We start from the raw sequence: 22,705 nt of genomic DNA, 5'->3' as shown, positions 1-22,705 counted from the left end.
TTTGGTATCAGACCGGCCAATTTTAGACCTGCTTATCATATGTTATATACAGGGACATAATCTTATTTTTACTAAAATTTCTAATATTAACCTGGCCATACCTTTGGTTTTGAGAACTGTAAACACATTTGCTATCCCCTTCCACGACTGGAGTTAGATGATACTGGCTTAATATACAAACAAATCACTTTACTAGGTATAGGAGGGTAGAAAAGTAGTTCATCCATTTACGTAAACTAGGAAATATCGCGATTTTGAGTTTGATAATTTTCATTAGGTTTTTGTTTAATCAAAATACAATACAGTATTAACAATGAGTGTTTTTACTCACGAAATGAGCTGTCCATGCGGACGTATTCATTATGCAGTGTATATTATATTGTTGTAGCACATTAGCGTACACTATAGAAAATGAAGTTAAATTGAAAAATAATCATAATATGGATATTTAAACACATTTTTGAAAATGGTGGCCGTTCATTTCGATACATGCTTCAGTTCTAATGTGCATATTACCGCACTATAGACTATTGCACCTAATTCCAATTACCAGTTTCGTCCTTCGTACCAGTAACTCATGTTGAAATAATTCTGTACCTACTCTATAAAAGAGTACTTTACGCACTGTAAATTCAATCTTCACTTCTGCCACCTGTGGAGTAACGGTCAACGCGTCTGGCCGCGAAACCAGGTTGCCCGGGTTCGAATCCCGGTCTGGGCAAGTTACCTGGTTGTGGTTTTTTCCGGGGTTTTCCCTCAACCCAATACGAGCAAATGCTGGGTAACTTTCGGTGCTGGACCCCTGACTCATTTCACCGGCAATATCACCTTTATTTCATTCAGACGTTAAATAACCTAGATGTTGATACAGCGTCGTAAAATAACCCAATAAAAATAAAAATTCACTTCTGCCCGACCCGAAAAAATAAAATTACTGACATTCTATCTACTGTCCGTCCAAGTGGTTATGTCGCAGGATCGTTTTTTTAGTAGGTTATTTTACGACGCTTTATCAATAGCTTAGTTTATTTAGTTTTTGAATGAGATGATGGTGATAATGCCGGTGAAATGAGTCCGGGGTCCACCACCGAAAGTTATCCAGCATTTGCTCATATTGGGTTGAGGAAAACCCTGGAAAAAACCTCAATCAGGTAACTTGTCCCGACCGGGAATCGAACCCGGGTCACCTGGTTTCGCAGCTAGACGCGCGAACCGTTACTCCATAGGTGTGGACGCAGGGTCTTAGAAAGGGGGAAAATCACGTGACAGTTAATTACTTAACGTGGCCCTTTTATTTAAGCTATTTTAAACAGTTATATAATATTACGTACACGTCTAATTCCTACCAGAAATTGTTTTCAGAAAAGAGTTAAGACAACTCAGCCATTAGCCTTTACAGAGAGGCGAATAGAAGCGGGTGGGGGAAACCGGGAGGCGACGTAGGCAAATGGACGACAGTACCTGTGCGAAAATGATTCAATATTGAAAGATCTTTCGCCACTGGAAAATGCGAACATATTTTTGGAACATACTGTTTACTGTGACTGTCAGTCTACTATGACTGTATATGCGGCCTTGGTTCTGTGTGGAGGACGGTTGAATTTCATTGGTAGAAGGGGTGGAAGTGAAGTACATTGAAAAACTCAGGTACAATAAAAATTGAAGTAAAAATAAAATGATGGCCCTGTGTATAAAATTTAAACAACTTTCGTACACTACAGACATTCGGATTTAATAGAATGCAATGAATGAGCAAGACAAACCGAAGAACATGCATTACATCAACATCACAACTGCTTCGTAGACTATTAATGTTAGGGAATCTTATGACCATTGCACTCCAGTTCAATTGATATGTATGTGTGTATGTTGTATGTGATTTTTTTATTTATTGTGACAATAGCGTGCTCCATTAAAACTTTAGTATGAATGTATGTTTGTATGTATGTATAATTATGTATGTGTATATATGCGTGTCTGCATTCATGTGTGCATGTATTTGCGTGTATGTATGTATTTATTTATGTATGCTGCAGGCGTGTTTGGGGCGCTGCTCTCCTGGAAGTGGTTCAGGGTGTTCAGTCGCGTGACCTACAGTCTGTATTTGGTGCAGTACTTCGTCTATTTATACAACGTGGGCGTGCGCAGGACTGTACAACACTACAGTCCGCTGCAGATGGTACGTATTCCTCGACTGCAAGATATGGAAATTAAAAATGTTTTAAACAATTGTAATAAATTATTACAAGCAATGAATAAGTACTGCAGTGAATGAATAGGTAATTACATGCAAAGGCGTTAATAGCAAGTAACGAATTAATAACACCGTACAGAAACATAAAAGAGGAATTTATTATGTGAGAAGTGAAAAAATGAGGAAATAAAACGGACAATATTATACGAAGATAGTGACGATAGCAAAAATGTGGATAACTGCACAAACTCTTTATAAGTTGGACTGTTGGAACTAATACCTACATACATAAATCAAGTTATCAAGATTTTGCCCATTTGTCCACATTTTTACTTTGCTTAGAGTCGTCACAACCTTCATCTACTGACTCTTCAACTCTTTCTTTATATTAACTTATTATACCACACTTTATCCCATATGACAGCGATGTCAAGGTCAAGAGCACGTAAGACGGTTCTGCGTGCGATCAGATGCTCACTGGTTGCACTGCGACAGCAGCAGTGAATAAAAAGGGGTGAGCAAAGTAAACTCTATTGCCCTAACACTGCAAGATGAATTAAACTATTTTTATTATCCAATAGATAATGTGTTACATTCATACAAGAGAACAAGAAATCAGAACATGTTTTGTAGACTGTACCTCTCTAATAAATGCAATGAATTATAAAGTAGTAGGCTACAATAAATAATAAACGTAGCTTCTCCTTAACTTAATACTTATATAGTTTCAGATAATAGCTAGAATATAATTAATTTTTATATAATTATGTAATAATCCAACTAGCATAAAAACACTGTTTTCTTGTTTTAAACTTACCAATATAAAAGTGAAATAAATTACAGGACATTGTGCATATGAAAAAATGAAATAAAAGGCCTGCAACAAACAATAAACATAGTACATTTTCTTTATCTTAGCGGTTTTAGATAATGTGGCCTACCTAATTAATTGCTATGTAACTGTTACATACTTAAAAATGTGCTTATTATATGAACAGCACATTTGTAAAACAAATTTAAATTTCTGACTTCTCGTCTAATATAGAAATATTTTTTCTTGTTTCTGCCGACACCAACCTTCTTATGTCCGGCGAAATTATGTTTCCTGCAACATGACGTATCATCTGATAATCTTGATCTTAGTGTTGGTTTTGTGAAGTTCATAAGTGCTCACATACGTCCTTACTGGCAAATATATAAATAATTTCCGCCTCAAATATTCGTACTGTGGATATATTACCCGGCAAAGTGACTTCCAACTTGGCCCTGTTCACAGAACGTTTCCTGGTTTAACCAAAGGACATCACAACGGTAAGGAACATCGTCAAACTGAAAATCTATGGACAACGTATCTTGAAAATTTTTTAGACAGAATTCGTAACAAGTCTACGCCAGCCGTGGCGAAAATGCGACTCATGAGTACATTGTGGCTCGCAGTGCATTTCCCTTGCTTCCTACCTACAACCCCCACCCTCTCACTCACTGGAGTCAAACTCCGTTCCATTTGTATTTGTCTCTGACCTGCGAGTGGCGTATCGTCGCAATGTCTCTCTCGAAACCATGTACCTCTATAAAAACGAAAGTCTCAAGTAGGATGGGAAGATCCGTTTTTTTTTTTTTTGCTGACAATATGATGAGAATATTAAATGTATGATTTGTTCACAAGTATTACTAGTAAAACAGTTGTATAACATAAAACTGCATTATAAGTTACTACATGTTACTGATGAAACATTAAAAGGTTAAGTGTTGTTGTTATTGTTGTTGTTGTTGTTATTATTATTATTATTATTATTATTATTATTATTATTATTATATTATCTCTGTACGTCGATCCTTGTTCAACAGATGTACGAATAATGCGGTTCGATCTTGAATTTAAACTCACATATTTACAATGTGATGTTAAGTGAAAGCTAGCTGTAAGGACTTGACAAATGTTGAACTTTTCAAATCTTTGGCAAAAAATAAATATCCGAAGCTTCGTTCTTTCTCTTGCTCTGTTGAAGCCATGTTCGCTACAACCTACGTTTGTGAAAAATTATTTTCAACAATGAAAATATTAAAAATCAAATTTAGATCACGACTGACAGACAAATACTTTCGTGATCAACTACGACTGGCAGTAAGTGACATAATTCCTGATTTTGAAACTCTGTCGCAGAGACATTCTGAAGACAATTAATTTTAGGTTGTGATAATGTGTCCTATGTTTTCTTGTTAATTTCATTCTTCGTTACACGTACTAAACATTAGTTTGTAGCCTTGTACTGTATATAATTTTATTTAAGTGCTTGACGTGAGGAAAATGAAAAACCGTTAATGTCAGACAGTTGTTTCTCTTCCCCTTCGGGTGTCCGCCTCCCTCCATAGGTGCTAAGCACGCTGCAGCTTACACAGTGGCTCGGCGCATTATGGCATTTTCGCCACGGCTGGTCTACGCTATTAGTAGCACACTCTTTTTGTACTTTATCATGTAAACTTAAAATGCAATGTAGTGAGGAAGAATCTCTACAGTACATTAAGCATACATTTATTACTATTTAATGTCAATAAAACAACAAAGTTTCAATACATCATTATGTACATTAATTAATAATTTCAGGCGTTTCACATTGCTTCATTTTGTAGCTAAATGCTTTCCATATATCAGAGAAAGAACATTGTCTCCTCTTTCAATCATAAGAAGTCAAGAGTTCCGTCAGCCTAAAACTTACTGAACGACTTTTTCCTCAATGTACAACCCTTGAGTTCACCAGTGACTTGCATCTGCGTGCCGTACGTGCTCTGAACAGCGCTCTGATTGACATCACTGCCATACGATTTAATTTTGTAACTTGCGTAACATTTTTGGTGTCCAGAACATAATGTGGCGATACCATCTTAATTATTGCTTTTAATTATTATTGATAAAACGTCTCCCCTAATTCCCAAATTCATTCCTGTTTTTTCATCTTTATTTCGCCTCGCTGTGAAATGTCTACGAAGGTTAAGAAATTATAACGATTTCCACAGCTAATAATTCATCACTTTTGTATGACAAGGATTATTTTTTTCCCCAAGTTATAATATTATTTTCATTGCAATTAAATTGTGTGTTTATATTTATCTAGAATATTTCTAGTCCACAAAATCCATGTTAAATATACTGACTCCTGGTTTTGTTAAACCAATCATTTTATCAATTTCTGTAAGATGAAAAGCATTTTAATTTTGATTATTGAATCAATGTACGGAGTGTCTCAGTAGGAATGTAAAATACTTCAGGATAATGTAGTTTTGGTTAATCTATGGCGACATAACCTGATATTTGTATGTTCGTAATGTGACTGTTGGGAATTTAATGATGAACGAACTTTAGAATGGAGAAAGGCGTTATAGACATATTTCTACGTTTCATAACATTGTGATATAACGCATTATTGAAAATTCTGCATTTTGTGTTCTTTCAATAAGTTTATTTCATAGTAAAGCACAAACTCGGTAAGAAAAAAAATTAATAATAATAATCCGTGGCACTACAGCCCATGAAGGGCCAAGACCTACCAGCCGGCTGCTGGCCTCACGCCCACATGCCGAAGCAGAGGTGGACGATCATCCAACCAGAATGGCGGTATCGTGTGGTTAGTAAGATGAGCTCCCCAGCCGTTATAGCTAGTTTGCTTAACCGGATTTCGCTACCTATCGTAGCTCCCCAAGTGCATCACGATGCTGGGTGGGCACCGGTCCCATACACTGGCCGAAATTTCATGAGATAATTTCTTCCCCCATGAGGACTCGAACCAGCGCGCATTCCGTAACGCGAGTCCTAGGCGGGATGCCTTAGACCGCGACGCCACGGCGCGGGACAAGAAAAAAAAATTACAGAAGGAAAATTACTAAGGTTCTCTTCTTATGGATTCCGTAAATTGTAAATTCATATCAGGTACAGTTCTCTTTCCGATCTCAATGAAACACTAGGTAACTTATCAGTTTCAGATAACATAGGGTAAACACGGCAACATACATAGCTAGATGGAACACTAAGATTGAGAAAATATCGCCTGTATTCCTCAGCAGCAGCCAATGCATTGCTATCAGAAAATCCATACACAGAAAGCATGTCCGCATACTCACTATGCAACATTACTGAATTAAATATTCTGTGCGTGTTCCGCTGTGCGAATAGAGGAGACGGCCTCCAGATATGGAGGGCAGCTGCGAATATATTGAATAAGCAGTCGTGGACAGCCGATAAGGGGTGGTCCTCCAGCTTGGGGGTTGGGCGAAGGGCTAACAATCCATCACCGTAAAAAACAGCTTGTTACCAAACCTAACAGTAAAAAACTAAGTATGTGATTATGTCTCGTGACCAGAATATTGTACGAAATGGAACTATAAAAATTGGAGATTTATCCTTCGAAGAGGTGGAAAAATTCAAATATCTTGGAGCAACAGTAACAAACATAAATGACACTCGGGAGAAAATTAAACGCAGAAGAAATATGGGAATTGCGTGTTATTATTCGTTTGAGAAGCTTTCGTCATCTAGTCTTCTGTCAAAAAACCTGAAAGTTAGAATTTATAAAACAGTTATATTACCGGTTCTTCTGTACGGTTGTGAAACTTGGACTCTCACTCTGAGAGAGGAACATAGGTTAAGGGTATTTGATAATAAGGTTCTTAGGAAAATATTTGGGGCTAAGAGGGATGAAGTTACAGGAGAATGGAGAAAGTTACACAACGCAGAGCTGCACGCATTGTATTCTTCACCTGACATAATTAGGAACATAAAATCCAGATGTTTGAGATGGGCAGGACATGTAGCACGTTTGGGCGAATCCAGAAATGCATATAGAGTGTTAGTTGGGAGGCCGGAGGGAACAAGACCTTTGGGGAGGCCGAGACGCAGGTGGGAAAATAATATTAAATTGGATCTGAGGGAGGTGGGATATGATGGTAGAGACTGGATTAATCTTGCTTAGGCTAGGGACCAATGGTGGGCTTATGTGAGGGCGGCAATGAACCTCCGGGTTCCTTAAAAGCCAATAAGTAAGTAAGTGCATGTTGCGCTGGCGTTGCTGTGCTTAGATGTTGCCATGTGCAAAGATCTGGCATAACAAATCACGTAGCCTATAATACACGGAGCTGCAATACGTTCCAGTATTTCTCCTCAACCGTTAGACTTGGGATATAGGTAGGCCTATATCAGGTTAAATCGATGTAAGTTGACCCAAGCTACATTATTTTACATTCCTCCTGAGACGAGTTTTTAATATACTTACATTTTGTGTTATGTGCTTCTCAGTTTTGAGTGTCAACTGCTAATGCGTTAGAGAAGCATGAATATTCTTCAAACAATTTTTGCAACATAATAGGCTATTTTTACGAGAACTCATTCAGGAATTTAAACTTAACCATTTGCACGTAGTAGATTATGTACATCTTATAAAGTATTTCACTCGCAATGTGTATAAATCCAACTCTTGTACAAGGAACGATTGCAAATGGGAAGTAAACAGGGTTGCATGTCTTCAGTAATTATGTAAGTGTGTAAAATATGCATTATGCAATAAAATAAATTAGGCCTACGTATATAGAAATCTGCTTAATTACTATTTAATTTACATATAGTTTGTGTTGTCTATATTCCACAGGCACTGAGTTGACATTGAAAGATGTTATGCGCCAGTGTGACTTTCATGTTGTGTCCAGTGCAGGCTCGTAGATAAATGTTATTGAACGTTAAAAATTATTCGCACAGACGTAAAAATACGTAGATTGAAAGCGGGGGAGTAAGAGGGGATGTTATTCGCCGCTGTGGGGTAACGATTAGTGCGTCTGACCTTAAAAGAGCGAGCCGGTTTCACTTCCAGGTTGGAACATGTTACTTGGCTGGATTTTTTCCGTGGTTTTCTCTCAGCTAATTGAAGCATAATTGCTGGGTAACTTCCGGAGTTGGACTTCGGACTCATTTCAGCATCATTAATTCACATATCATCATCATCATCATCATCATCATCATCATCATCATCATCATCATCATCATCATCATCATCATCATCATCCATACAATAACCCGGGTGAAGTTCACGGTGCGGCGTGCTGTACTTGTACAATACCGCAGCTATTCGGCTACCCAATCTTTTTATTTATTTATTTATTTATTCATTTATTTATTTATTTTATTGTTAGTAAGTTTGAAATGAATACAAGTTAATAAATACAATGAAAGATAAACTAGCCCACTCCTGAATGAGTAAGACTCGTGCTCAGGAGGGGATTCCAATACAGACAAAATAAAATTAAAATTGAGAGTGAATACAGATTAAATAGTGTTTAATATGTTTAAACCCAAACTATAAATCCAATATAAATTTTTTTATTTTTGTTTTATTAATTTGGAGAGGATTCGTAGTTAAAATAATATTGGAATAAAATTTGTTTAATAATCTGGGACCTTGACTCATGCTATAATAAAAAGCTGCATAGGTTTTTACATTTTGGTTCACACAAACGCAGAGAATTCATATTTTTAATTCTATATTTATGTATATATATTTATCCAGTCTTAAGCAAGTTGCAGAGGAAGTCGGTTCGCTTTGTGCAAGTCAGGGGATAGTATCGTGTAGTAGAGGCCTTGACCTGTGTTAAACCGGTGAATAAGTGTGCGTAATAGTGAAGTGGAGGACAGTACAGTGAAACAAGACATAATGGAAATGAAGGAGAGCATGGCAGAGCTAAGGAAGAAGATGGAAGAAATTCAACTGGAAAACGAAATTCTGAAAAGCAAATGGGATCAATTTGAGGAGGAAAAGAGGAGGAAAAATCTTGTTATTTTTCGGGATAGAAGGAAAAGATAGAGAACAGAGCATCGATACATACGAGAAGATATTAGGAGTGTGTTGGGAGTGTTCTGGTATGGACGTGAGTGATGGACAAGTACAGGATGCATTTAGAGTAGGAAAGGAGCAAATACAAAGTTCAGAACAAGTTAGGCCAATATTAGTAAAATTTAAGAGTGTGGTTACGAAGGAGAGGATTATGAAGAATAAAAGGATGCTAGGGAACACAACGATCAGAATAGATGACGACTGGAGCTACGAAGTGAGAAGTAGAAGACGAGTTTTAATACCTTTTCTTAAAGCAGCACGAAGAAATGGAAATTCGCGAAACTCATCAAGGACAAAATTAAAATAAACAATTTGGTTTTTAGTGTAGAGGAGTGCTTAGTAACGTTAAAGGAACCGATCGTAGACTGAGAAGAAAAGGAAAGGAACAGAAAATTTTTGAAAGAAAAAATCAAGGATATTGTATCTAAAGCCGAGGTTAGTGACACAAGTGTTATGAGTGTACGCGAGTCGAATGCAAACGTATCAAAGTCAGCGAAAATTTCCGGAAAGCAGGCAGTGATGTCATTTGAAGAAGAAACAGGAGTGACGCGAATTGGTATTCAGCAAGTTCAGTAAGCTCAGCAGAACAAGACCTCAATGCAAGCGAATGGAAATAGTGGACATCAGATGGGAGCAATTCCGAAGCGGGCGAAGGAACTAAGATCTAAATCCAGGCTGACGAGAAGTAGAGTAACGCAAGTAGGAGATAGTTCAGGGAGCAGTGATGAAGGAAGAGGGGAAAACAAGATGAAAAAACAGTATGACTTAAGGAAATGGTGTGAAGGGGAAATAAATCGTGAGGAAAGAAAACTAAGACCTAAAGAGTAGCAATGTGGAAAAGGGAGTAGTGAAAAGTGGAAATAATTAGAGATGTAGAGTGAGGGGCGGGGGTTACAGTATTTTCGGTATAATGGTGGGTTAGGAGTTAAGTAGAGGAAGAATTGATGAAAGACAAGAAAAGACTAGTGGAAGAATTGCAATAATAAATTAAAAATAAGTAATGTCCCAATTGACTTGTATGAGAGGCTTGTAAAACGGTGAGACGACACTGTATACTAATAATGTGAAGTGCCGCCTCACAGAAAGGTATATTGCTTAAAGAAAAATATATACATTCAACATTCAATGTATATATATATTTATCATTCACAAAATAGAATATGTAAGCACAATAAGCTTCAGGGTGCAGTGCAAGCCTTCGGATCCCTCCTCCTTAAATTGTAAAAAGAGGAGAGGTTGTTATTAAGTTGAAGTACACGTAGAACACTTCTCGGATACTTCTATACTATATACACCTTTGCAAGAGAACTGAAAATTATAAAACTGGGATTATTTATATGGAGTTGGAGCTAATAACTGGAAGCTAAATATAATTATATATATATATATGTATATATATATATATTATATAACGACGCTAATGAAATTGGGTATTGTTGTAAAAATCCTTTGTGTTACAAAGTTCGTGCAGTATGAGAATATTCAGCAATAAAGTAAAGATTAATAATTTATACTTTGAAATAAATAAGAAATGACAGGATAAAAAATGAAAAATAGTCAGATACCAAATATTATATCGCTGTAGGCGAAGATAATTATTGATTTAATTGAACACACATATAATTCTCTCCTTACATCCTGTTTTTTTGTGTGTTTTCGTAAATCTTAGACTATTTCTGCAATCTATATTTTACTTAATTTATTTTGTGTATCCACATTTCGGAACCATAGAGCAAGACGCGTACAGCCATTGTTTTTTTTTATAAATATCATTCTAGATTTTCTTTCTGTTTTATTTGTCGGGGTTCAATAGATGGTACGACACAACATTTGGATTTTGATAACCTTTTTCTTATGTTGTGTCCTGCATTGTTATTTGCATTTAATTCTGAATCTATGCTCGTTTTATCTGTTCGATAGTTGTGTAATCAAGTGGAATTTTTGAACTGGTTCTTGATTTTACTGAGAAAGCCATTATTTAGTTTTATCTGTTGACATAATTAAAAAATTAGGAATGATAATGAAGTAATAATATTAACATGAACTATAAACTAGTTTAATTGTTTTGTGCTGTTGCAGTTCCAGGTGGGAGAAGTGCTGTGCATCTTGCTGGCATCCACTGCGCTGACCCTTCTTGTCGATCTTCCTTTCCAGGAGGTGAAGAAAGTCATATGGACCCACAGTAAGTACAGAATGTTGTCTTGAGATCTCCAGTTGTTTTACGACTTACAAGTAATGAGAGATGATTGTATCATTACTTTCTTATTCAAGGATAAAATAGTGCAAAATATATTTAAAAAATTTTTCTTTATGTAAAACATATTTTATTATTTGTTTATTTTCATTCTTTCATACACTATTTTAATACTTGGTACATAATCACTGGTGAACTCTAAAGTTATTCATTCTAACAGTCTTAAGAGAGTAATCTTAGGTGTAAACAAACTGTGTATTCTTAAACACCGTCGAGTTCCATCACAATTGATCCTGATTGAAGTAACTAACTACTGTACTTGAAAGATACGCCTTTAAAAGTATGTATATTTATTTGCAGGGTGTAATGAAGTTCACGTAATGTCTATAAGGGTTTAATTTATATAGTACATCAAATTTACATTATTGCACATACTGTAATCTCATATTCTGCTCTTTCTCGTGTTCCATGCTACAGTGAATAACGACGTAATTCTAAATCCGTGCGAAGTGAACAGCACGTAAACAGAATTTGTATTATGAAAAACTGTCAACATCGCACAATTTTACAAGCGAGAACAGAAAATACGCGATATTGTAGTTTCCAATACTGTGTGATTGTTTCTGAATGAGTTACACATCCCTGATGCTTTATATGCAGCGTATTCTGAATCTCACCGGACCGGTGGACAATAATGACGTCACGCTGCAGCGGAATAGGAACAAAACTACAGGAAGGACCGATGGCTGTCATGGCGAATATGGAAGTTGTTATCTGTGCTACGCTAGCAAAATTTTGCGAAATTTCCGTACTGCCATCTCTTTCAAATAAAAGAGATCATAAACAACTTATTTCTTGAACCTGTAGTAATAACGGGTCCGTTGACATGTTCGCTCATAAGCCATTAACATATTGTTTTTACGTTGTGGTCATTACAAACAATGCAGCAGAACTAAACCATAACACACCGCCATGACACAACAGTGCACGATGTTATTCGTCTGCTAATTCCCGCCCTATACAAGAACCAATCAGATTCACTGATGGCGGCTGATGGAGACTGCCACCACCTCTGCAAACTGATGGCACCGGTGCGAAAACGGTGGAGCATCAATGACGTCATCGGTGGAATTCGGAACACCGTGATGCCATCGGATTGCTCACCGGTGAGATTCAGAATACGCTTAAGCATTATTTTTCCCTAAGACAATGTTCAGTTCATTTTTCGCCCTTTCCTTAACTAACAAATCTTATTCTAACTGATTTATTGACTGTAATACTTAGCCCAGGGGTCGTCAGTACAGAGCACGCTGGGGCTAGCCTCTCTTATCCGCTGAAAACCTACTGCACTATAGTGCTCTCGTAGCTGCTAGCGGGTATGCTCTCTATCTCTCCATGTTGCACGACGGTGCGCACGAGACGGCACCGCGTACTTACCCATTGCTCATTTCAGCGAGTGCTGACGACCACTGACAGTCTATTCCATTGATTTCAGGTGGTCGGGAATTTAAATTTTTGATGATTCCAGAAAAGTGTTATTGTTATGAGTTGTGAAACGCCTCACCCCACATATCGGGTACGGCTACTAGGTCAGGTGGTAAAGGGGATGTGGATTTGATCAAGTTGCGCAATGGAAGCATACAAATAAGCAATGCTGGATATTAAATGATATAACATATAGGCCTAATTAATTAAATATGTAAAAGGATACAAATATATACGATGAGATTAACTGATATGGAAGAAAAAAGAGTTAATAATGAAAAATATGTAACAATATTGAACTAAATGAAACAATAAAAAAAAATGAGAATTAATGGCCGATAATCAGTATAATCAGTACAATATACTCTAATATATTACTTCAGGCTCAAAGTGGTATTGAAACTTAAGGGGTTAGGTACAGGTTACAACAATAACATTTTTGGAATTATTCAATATTTTATCCTCCATTACTATATATTGTACAGTAGTGGCAAAAAAAACCGGAGCGATCCCTGTAGCCGAATTCAGAGTCTTGTTCACTCCAGAGCACGATACACTGGTAACTAAGACTTTCGTGGTTCGAATCCTGCCTGGGAAGGAAACTTTTCTTGTTCCTTATTCAAATTTATTCCCAATACTTTTCGATTGCTGCGATAATTTACTACTTAATTAACTTATTATTCCCACAACATGAATTTTACCAGCAATCGAAAAGTATTGGGAATAAATTTAAATAAGGAAAAATAAACAGTTTCCTTCCCAGGCAGGATCCGAATCACGAAAGTCTCAGTGCTCTGAACTGAACAAGGCTCTGAAATTAGCTACAAGGGTCGGTCCGGTTTTTTTGCCAGTACTGTACAATAATGAAAATTAGTATTTGTGTAAAACAGTCCTTCTTCTGTATGAAAATAATATTTTTACGATTTGAAAAGAGTTATATATTCAAAATTCAAAACGGTGGCAGTTCACTCTGCAGTGATGAAACTTTTCCCTCATAACTCATAAACTTGTTAACTTTTTCATATTCTCTCTCTTTTATTTTATTACTGAAACTCAAGTTTACGATATCGAGCTCTTTCAACTACATTCCTTAATAAATAAATAAATATATATATATATATATATATTAATTTGTGTTAGAAGAAAATACTGATATTTGATCATTTTTTAAAATGAATTTATTTTTTTATTAATCTATCAAAGGTAGAGTAGTGATTTTGCATCTAACTGTAGGTATGGCATGCATAAATACACACAAAAAATTTCATCACAGAATGTTGGATACTTTATGAATTATGAGGAAAATGCTTCATCACTGCAAAGTGAATTATGAATTTTGAAAAAAAAAATATATATATATATATTTTTTTTTTAATCGTAAAAATATGTTTATCATATAGCAGAAGGACAGTGTTTACACTAATAATTTTCATTATTGTACAAGATACGGTAATGGAGAAAAAAATGTTGAATATTTTCAAAATTTTACTCCTTTAAGCTGTACCTAACCCCCTTAACTCGGCTACCAATAAATTATTAACACACATCTGTACAATATTAAATTATTACAAAAATACCGTAGACTAATGAGAGGAGGAAATGTCTGAAAGAATTTTGAAATCGGCAAGCTAATACTTTACCAAACAGGCGAATCTATCAATACCCAATACATGTTACTATAATCTGGATCCAACCGGAATAATCTATCGTAGCCAACGTATAACTACCGCGTTCTCGAAACTTCAATATTAATCCAAAATGAATCTCCGTGACACAATTTCAAACCTTCTCATCTACATCTCTACACAAAGACGAATCTGCGAGTAACGATAAATAATCTCTGAATAACAGGTCTACATGTGTAGGCCGAGGCTAATTTCCGAGTGTTGGTTGATGCGATACTACTCGCCTAACCAAGAAATCTCTCATTTCCCCCTCCCTCGTCTACCCACAATTCCTTGCTGCTATTAGGATAGAACATTGGGGGAATATGTCGATAATATAGGTGGCGCTAGCTGCTGAAGAGCTGCCGGAGCGTTCGAGCCGACGCGCACGGCTCAGACTACAGTACTGAAGTTGTCCTGAATATGTAGGAATTTCTAACAAACACGGTACATTGATGATTACATTAAGCACTTTATTGTATTTAGTGAGGAACTCTCTCCTTCATCAAAGATAAAGTTCACGTCAACAATTTTGTATTAAAATTCAGCATAATACAAAGTACTTTCTAACTACGTCCATCACCCAGTTATTAATGTATATCAAATAATAATACCGGTATATTAAAACCTTACACATATGAAATAAATTTAGGTTCCAAATCAAACAATAGCCCAAGTCTATAAAATCTAATTGTACAGGATAAGGTTTTATTTGAATGATTTATTTCACACGGTAGGAATATTTACTCCTATTGTAGGAAGATAATTGGAGATAAAAGATTTGAATTTAATTTCATGTGAATTTCGAGTTGATTTAAGTTTAGTACCTATTAAGTGTTTCCTATATAACATGGTTTTTATTTTTTCTTTTCAGATGCAAAAAAGGCAGCGAAAAGTGAATGAAGTACAGTTCATCCATGCAAGAGGGAAAAGGGGACGAAAATTCGTGTCCTTTTATGTGACGATTGAGGTGATTTAGCATTCAGGTACAATCAGTTTTGATCATAGGTTTAGCGCAACACAATCTCAACTGTACATCATTCTGTTATTTTAAAAGTATCTACAAAAACAACGAAATATGTTACAATTCTCCCTAACATAAAGTTATTTCAGTAGTTATAGATGGGGAGGCGAGTCCTGACATGTGAGCTATGCGAGGGAGGAAGGAAAGAGCTATCAGAAACAAATTTTGTTTCAGGATGGTTAATTTTATACGAATCTACAGACACGGAATTTCATCTCAGACTAAAACCTATCTTTCCGCTCCATACTCATTCGTGATACACCACGATACATGATGAGGTCACAAGAGAAGTCTTGCCTCCTCTACTGTAACATTGTACGATCTACTAAGGTTTTCATCATCCACTATCCACCATCCACGATTCACCATCCACCATACACCATACAACATAGACTATTCACCGTCTACCGTCCACCACCCACACCCACCACCCACCATCCACCATACACCATACACTATCCACTATCCATCATCCACCAACCGTCCACCATACATTATTCACCATACACCATCCACCGTCCCCCGTTCTCTTTCCACCATACACCGTTCATGGTTCACTGTCCACCATCCACCATCCACCATATACCATACACCATGCACAATACACCATACACCATCCACTATTCACCATCATTATTAGTTATTTTAAATTTTCATATCTTTTGAAACTTTAGCCAGAATGAATATACATAGTGAAGTCGATAATTTTGCAGACTAACAATTATGCGGAGATACTTTGTACCTCACAATAAACTTTTATTGTAAGAATTTCGACCTACTGTTCTCCAGCCAGGAGATCAACCGTGAAAGGAATGTGTTTACTATTGCGTCATCTATTGGAACGCAGTAGATAGACGATATTACCGTTATAACGTCAGTTTAAAAACCATGCGCTCTCCTCCATATGTTATTTCCTGTGTGGAGAGATTAAAAGACCAGGAGACTAACCGTGATCCAATTTTGTAACTAGGGTAGTTTCAATATGTGTGATCAATGTTATGGTTTGTGCTGTGAGAGCTAGCCAATAGAGATAAGAGTATTCACGTGTGTGACCTTATGACACCTTATGACATCTACATACATTCATAGCATTATCCCGCTTCGTCTCAGTCACCGAAGACTTTCTCGTGGTTGGAGTACAGTAGTATTCTGTTCATGGGCGACAAGCGATTACAGGGTGTAAGGGGTATAAGTGCCATACTTTTCACAGTCGTCGGGAACGATCTACAGGATCAAAAAATGTCCATACAATACAGTATGCGGTCAAAACTTGATAGTTTTTCCAGAAAAAAATTCTTGTCTTATATTATTTGCGTTATACTGCTTATATCGTTAGTAAAATTACGACAACAATTGCATCAGTAGATACATCTAGCAAAGAGTTAATATTAGTTTAAATACATATGTGTGTGTTCTATTACGTTCTCGTGAAATTAAATAAAATTGCATGTCTAAATTTTTTAATATTCTGGCGTGAGAGACGTGGCAACGTGTTCAGCAGGCAGTATTCTGCACAGACGTACGTACATTCCAGATGAGTTCAAACTCCCTGTCCATAGTATTACTGCAGAGTGGATGACAGTTCGGTACCAGTCGTCGTAATTCAAGTGAGGCATGAAGATGTACCGTCAATGATTTCCGCAATGAAGGTTACGTAATAGGTGAACTTTTGTAGCTGTTTCTCAACGATTATTAGAAACTAGGAGTCTCTTACCTCGTTTCGAAAATCACAAAAACAGATTTTCTTTAAAATGGTACTGCTTTATGGAAGCGGGAGAGATTAAAATGTAGCATTTAAAAAAAGATCATGATACTTATTCATTTGTCCTGTAGGTATCTTCTTAATTTTACTTTCTTATTACACCAAATAGCTGCGTGGTGGCCTATCGAGGCTGTTGACTTGGCAGTTATTTCACCTCTCAATTGATTTATTTATCATAGTTGTTACTTGACTAGAGCAGTAGCTATTTGAGGTTAGTTTGTCACTGAGTGGCACCTATTAGAAGCAACAGAGTTGGATTAGTGAACAAGTGTACAATGAATGGAAAGTTATCTACTGAAGATCGTATTTTTATACTTCAGAATTGGTCGAAACATGACAATTACACTGATGTTGAGTTATTTTTGGAACTTTTCCAAACACCGTACCTCTAATCTCGACAAGATATTCAAAAGTTGAATAAATTGTTTGAACAGACTGGGCCGGTAGCGGATCTTCCTTTTTCAGGTAGGCCTATATCTGTTACTAAAAAGATCTTGATTGTAGCGCAATGTTTTGTACAATCATAAAAAGCGTCCCCTGAGTATGATATATGTAGGAGCTTACAAAGGAGCCAGAAAAATATGAAGTTGAGGCCATGTAGTCCTATTTTATTTCAAGGCCTAAATGAAGATAATCCTGATAGGTGTACAGAATTCTGCGAGTGATACATAACACGAAATGAAGACGATGCCAATTCTTACAAACCCATCCTGTGGACTAACGAAGCAACTTTTAAGTACTGTCTAATGGAATTCTGATAATTCAGATTTGGTTATGCAGACAGAATTAAATCCTTGTGGTATGATTGTTTGGGTGGATATATTTTTAATAGTGGCTCGTTGGACCCTTCTTTTTTGGCCGGATTGTAAACTTTGAAAATTATCTCGAAATGTTAAATGAAGTAATTCTAAAATGGAGAGGCAGTCCATTCTTTGAATACAAGCAATTCAGTGTTACCAATTTAGTGATTATGTAACTTGATCTGGTGTTTTTACATGTATGGCTGGTGACAAAAAACGTGTATTTTAGACATATGGAAATTCTAGTGATTTTAGTGGCTTTTCATACACTAACTATGTGCAATAATTTATGGTTTCTGATTATGTTTGAAACTAAGGATTGGTGGGTGTTACGTAATACTAGTGACAGACTATAATCACTAATCGTGGTCGCAATGAGGAGCTTTATCCTGCTTTCAAACCTTCTAGATAATAGCACAGTCTAATATATAGTCACGAAGCACAATACGTAGTAAATATGCATTCATAGATAGTTGCTAACCACTAGGATCGCTAATATCGTCTCATTACAGACAATTCGAAATAGTACCGGCACAGTGTATTGTTCCTACACCCTCATAACTCAAGCTTCGTGACTGTATATACTAACTAGACTATGATAATAGTGCTGAGGCACGGCCTAGTACGAAATTTAGATGTTGTCCAGGAGAGAAACAAACATCGAGAGGTTCACACCCGTGGAGTAACGGTTAGCGCGTCTGGCCGCGAAACCAGGTGGCCCGGGTTCGATTCCCGTTTGAGACAAGTTACCTGGTTGAAGTTTTTCCCAGGGTTTTCCTTCAACCCAATATGAGAAAATGCTGCGTAACTATCGGTGCTGGTCCCCGGACTCATTTCACCGGCATTATCACCTTCATCTCATTCAGACGCTAAATAATCTAAGATGTTGATAAAGCTTCGTAAAATAAACTACTAAAAAAAGCATCGAGAGTGTGGACATAGACGAAACTCTTTCCTCTACGGCAATTCAGCTGTTTACCAGATAGGACCAAGCGTGACTTAGTGAGTACACACATTTTCGGTGTAATCAAAGTCTAGTATATACAGTCATGAAGCTCAATAAATAGTAAATATGCATCCATAGATAGTTGCTGACCACTAGGATCGCTACTTTCGCCTCATCACAGACAATGCGAAATACTGTATTACCGGCACAGTCTAGTGTTCCTAGTACCCTCAACAATTCAAGCTTCGTGACTATATATATTAGACTGTGGTATAATCCCAGTCTACTATATAAAGTCGCGAAGCTTGAGGTGATGTTTTGAAAATCTCGTGATAAAGCGCTCCAAGCGGTTAGCAACTAGAAACAATAGACTGTCCACGGTCGACTTTGGATTGTATCGTGTTTCCATCGAGTGCTATCTCGTTGCGTATTTCAAATTGATGCTTGTGAAATGTTCGTTATTGGTTGTAATGAAAATGTTAATGGCTAAAATACAATAATTGGAATAATAATATTTTACTAGAGACGTAGAAAAATTAAGTTTGTTTTAATGAAATTTAATGATCACGTTTTATTTTCAATTCTGGTGGGATTATTATTGCTTAGGCCAACTTTTTTTTCAAAGGATGTTTCTAATTATAGCTGTTAATTTTGTTGTTATTTTTATTTGTTACTTTACTAGAGACAGAGAAAGTCTGTTACAATAAAATTTGTTGATCACGTTTTATTTCCAATTCTGGTGTGATTATTATTGCTTAACCTCATCCAACTTTTTTAACTACGTAAGTCTTCACTACAAGTACCGGTACACGTAAGTTACTCCATTAATTCATATTTCCATTATTATTGTTGTAAAGGGAAATGAAAATTAATATTTATTGGTTTCATAGTAAATATCGCTATAATCTTCAATGAGTGAAGCGATTATAGTAAATTTCAGTTCGTTTTGCACAAACAAAAATAATAATAACCTATTTCTTGCAGGTATCTTCGAGTTTATGGTGGAATTTAATATACTTCATTAAAATAATAAATTAACATTATGCATTTAATATTTCAATAATTCAATGGAGTTAGATTAGTCAACTTTGCCACATCGAAAAATTTAATTGTCAAAAGTACAACATTCCCCCATAAGGATGTATATAAATACACTTGGACTTCTCCTGATGGATTGACACACAACCAAATAGATCACATCTTGATAAATAAACGCAGACATACTAGTATAGTAGACATTCGAACTTTCAGGGGGGCAGACTGTAATTCTGACCATTATTTGGTAATTGGAGAATTAAGAGAAAGATTATCAGTAGCCAAGCGAGTAGAGCAACAAGTTAATATTAGTAGATTCAATATTTTGAAATTAAAGGACGAGGAAACTAAGCAAAATTATCAGGTCGAAATTTCAAATAGGTTTGCTGCTTTAGCAACTGCTGACGAAGCTGAGGAAGAGTTAGATGTTAATAGCGTGTGGAACAATATCCGAGATAATATCAAAATTGCAGCTGAGCAGAGCATAGGTTATCATGAAACTAAGAAAAAGAAATCGTGGTTTGATGAAGATTGTTGCATTGCAGTAGAAAGAAGGAAACAGGCAAAATTGAAATTCTTACAGTATCCAGTTGAGGAGAAGAGAGATAATTATTTCAATGAAAGACGGGAAGCAAGTCGTACACTTAGGAATAAAAAGAGAGGTTACTTGAAGGAAAAACTGAATGAGGTAGAAACAAATAGTAAGAATAAAAACATTCGAGATTTATATAAGGGTATAAAGGAATTTAAGAACGGATATCAGCCAAGGGTAAACGTGATTAAGGATGAGAATGGTGACTTGCTTGCAGACTCTCCATCAGTCCTAAACAGATGGAAAAACTATTTTGCGCAACTACTAAATGTACATAGGCCAAATAGAAATGATCGGGACGAAATTGAAATACAAACTGCTGAGCCATTTATACCCGAACCCACGCTTTCAAAAGTCGAAATTGCGATAGAAAATCTAAAAAATTACAAGTCTCCAGGTATCGATCAAATTCCAGCAGAATTAATACAAGAGGGTGGAAATGCATTATATAGCGAAATTTATAAACTTGTACTTGCTATTTGGGAAAAGGAAATTGTACCAGAACAATGGAAGGAGTCCATAATTGTACCTATTTTTAAAAAGGGGGACAAAACCAACTGTGGTAACTTTCGAGGAATATCACTTTTGTTGACGTCGTACAAAATTTTGTCCAATATTCTTTTGAGAAGATTAGCTCTGTACGTAGATGAAATTATTGGGGACCATCAGTGCGGTTTTAGGCGTAATAGATCGACTATTGATCAGATTTTTTGTATTCGACAGATAATGGAGAAAGAATGGGAGTATAAGGGTACAGTACATCAGTTATTCATAGATTTCAAAAAGGCATATGACTCGGTTAAGAGGGAAGTATTATATGATATTCTTATTGAATTCGGTATTCCCAAGAAACTAGTTCGATTAATTAAAATGTGTCTCAGTGAAACATACAGCAGAGTCCGTATAGGTCAGTTTCTATCTGATGCTTTTCCAATTCACTGCGGGCTAAAGCAGGGAGATGCACTATCACCTTTACTTTTTAACTTCGCTTTAGAATATGCCATTAGGAAAGTTCAGGATAACAGGCAGGGTTTGGAATTGAACGGGTTACATCAGATGATGTGAATATGTTAGGAGAAAATCCACAAACGATTAGGGAAAACACGGTAATTTTACTTGAAGCAAGTAAAGCGATCGGTTTGGAAGTAAATCCCGAAAAGACAAAGTATATGATTATGTCTCGTGACGGGAATATTGTACGAAATGGAAATATAAAAATTGGAGATTTATCCTTCGAAGTGGTGGAAAAATTCAAATATCTAGGAGCAACTGTAACAAATATAAATGACACTCGGGAGGAAATTAAACACAGAATAAATATGGGAAATGCGTGTTATTATTCGGTTGAGAAGCTTTTATCATCTAGTCTTCTGTCAAAAAATCTGAAAGTTAGAATTTATAAAACAGTTATATTACCGGTTGTTCTTTTTGGTTATGAAACTTGGACTCTCACTCTGAGAGAGGAACATAGGTTAAGGGTGTTTGAGAATAAGGTGCTTAGGAAAATGTTTGGGGCTAAGCGGGATGAGGTTACAGGAGAATGGAGAAAGTTACGCAACGTAGAACTGCACGCATTGTATTCTTCACCTGAGATAATTAGGAATATTAAATCCAGACGTTTGAGATGGGCAGGGCATGTAGCAAGTATGGACGAATCCAGAAATGCATATAGAGTGTTAGTTGGGAGACCGGAGGGAAAAATACCTTTAGGGAGGCCGAGACGTAGATGGGAGGATAATATTAAAATGGAATTGACGGAGGTGGGATATGATGATAGAGACTGGATTAATCTTGCACAGAATAGGGACCGATGGCGGGCTTATGTGAGGGCGGCAATGAACCTTCGGGTTCCTTAAAAGTCATTTGTAAGTAAGTAATATTTCAAAAATGGAAGGAGGGTCTTAATATTTCCAAATGAACACAACGAAAGTGTAACATATTTTGTCGTCTAATAGGAGAGAGATCTGCGATGATGAGGCGATAGTAGCGATCCTAGTGGTGGGCAACTACCCACGTTTGCATTTTTACTACAGTACATATTGAGCTTCGCGACTGTATATAGTAGACTGTGGTATAATCGTAATCAGAGATAATCGCGATAATACAATGACATCAAAAACTTTTACCTTACATTTTT

The 22,705-nt window shown here is 36.4% G+C and overlaps 1 protein-coding gene across 1 annotated transcript in view; it reads left to right on the top strand.

The window, feature by feature from the left end:
- Positions 1 to 19,675, top strand: part of LOC138709337 (uncharacterized) — a 439,964-nt gene extending 420,289 nt beyond the window's left edge. The window contains exons 48-50 of the mRNA XM_069840036.1: positions 2,037 to 2,179; positions 11,146 to 11,248; positions 15,284 to 19,675. Coding sequence (XP_069696137.1) covers positions 2,037 to 2,179; positions 11,146 to 11,248; positions 15,284 to 15,312 — 275 coding nt within the window. The 3' untranslated portion in view covers positions 15,313 to 19,675. The remainder of the gene's footprint in view (positions 1 to 2,036; positions 2,180 to 11,145; positions 11,249 to 15,283) is intronic.
- Positions 19,676 to 22,705: the final 3,030 nt, after the last annotated feature.

The sequence above is a fragment of the Periplaneta americana genome, chromosome 11 (genome assembly GCF_040183065.1).
Source record: "Periplaneta americana isolate PAMFEO1 chromosome 11, P.americana_PAMFEO1_priV1, whole genome shotgun sequence".
Taxonomy (NCBI): domain Eukaryota; kingdom Metazoa; phylum Arthropoda; class Insecta; order Blattodea; family Blattidae; genus Periplaneta; species Periplaneta americana.
This window is presented reverse-complemented; position numbering and strand designations above follow the sequence as displayed.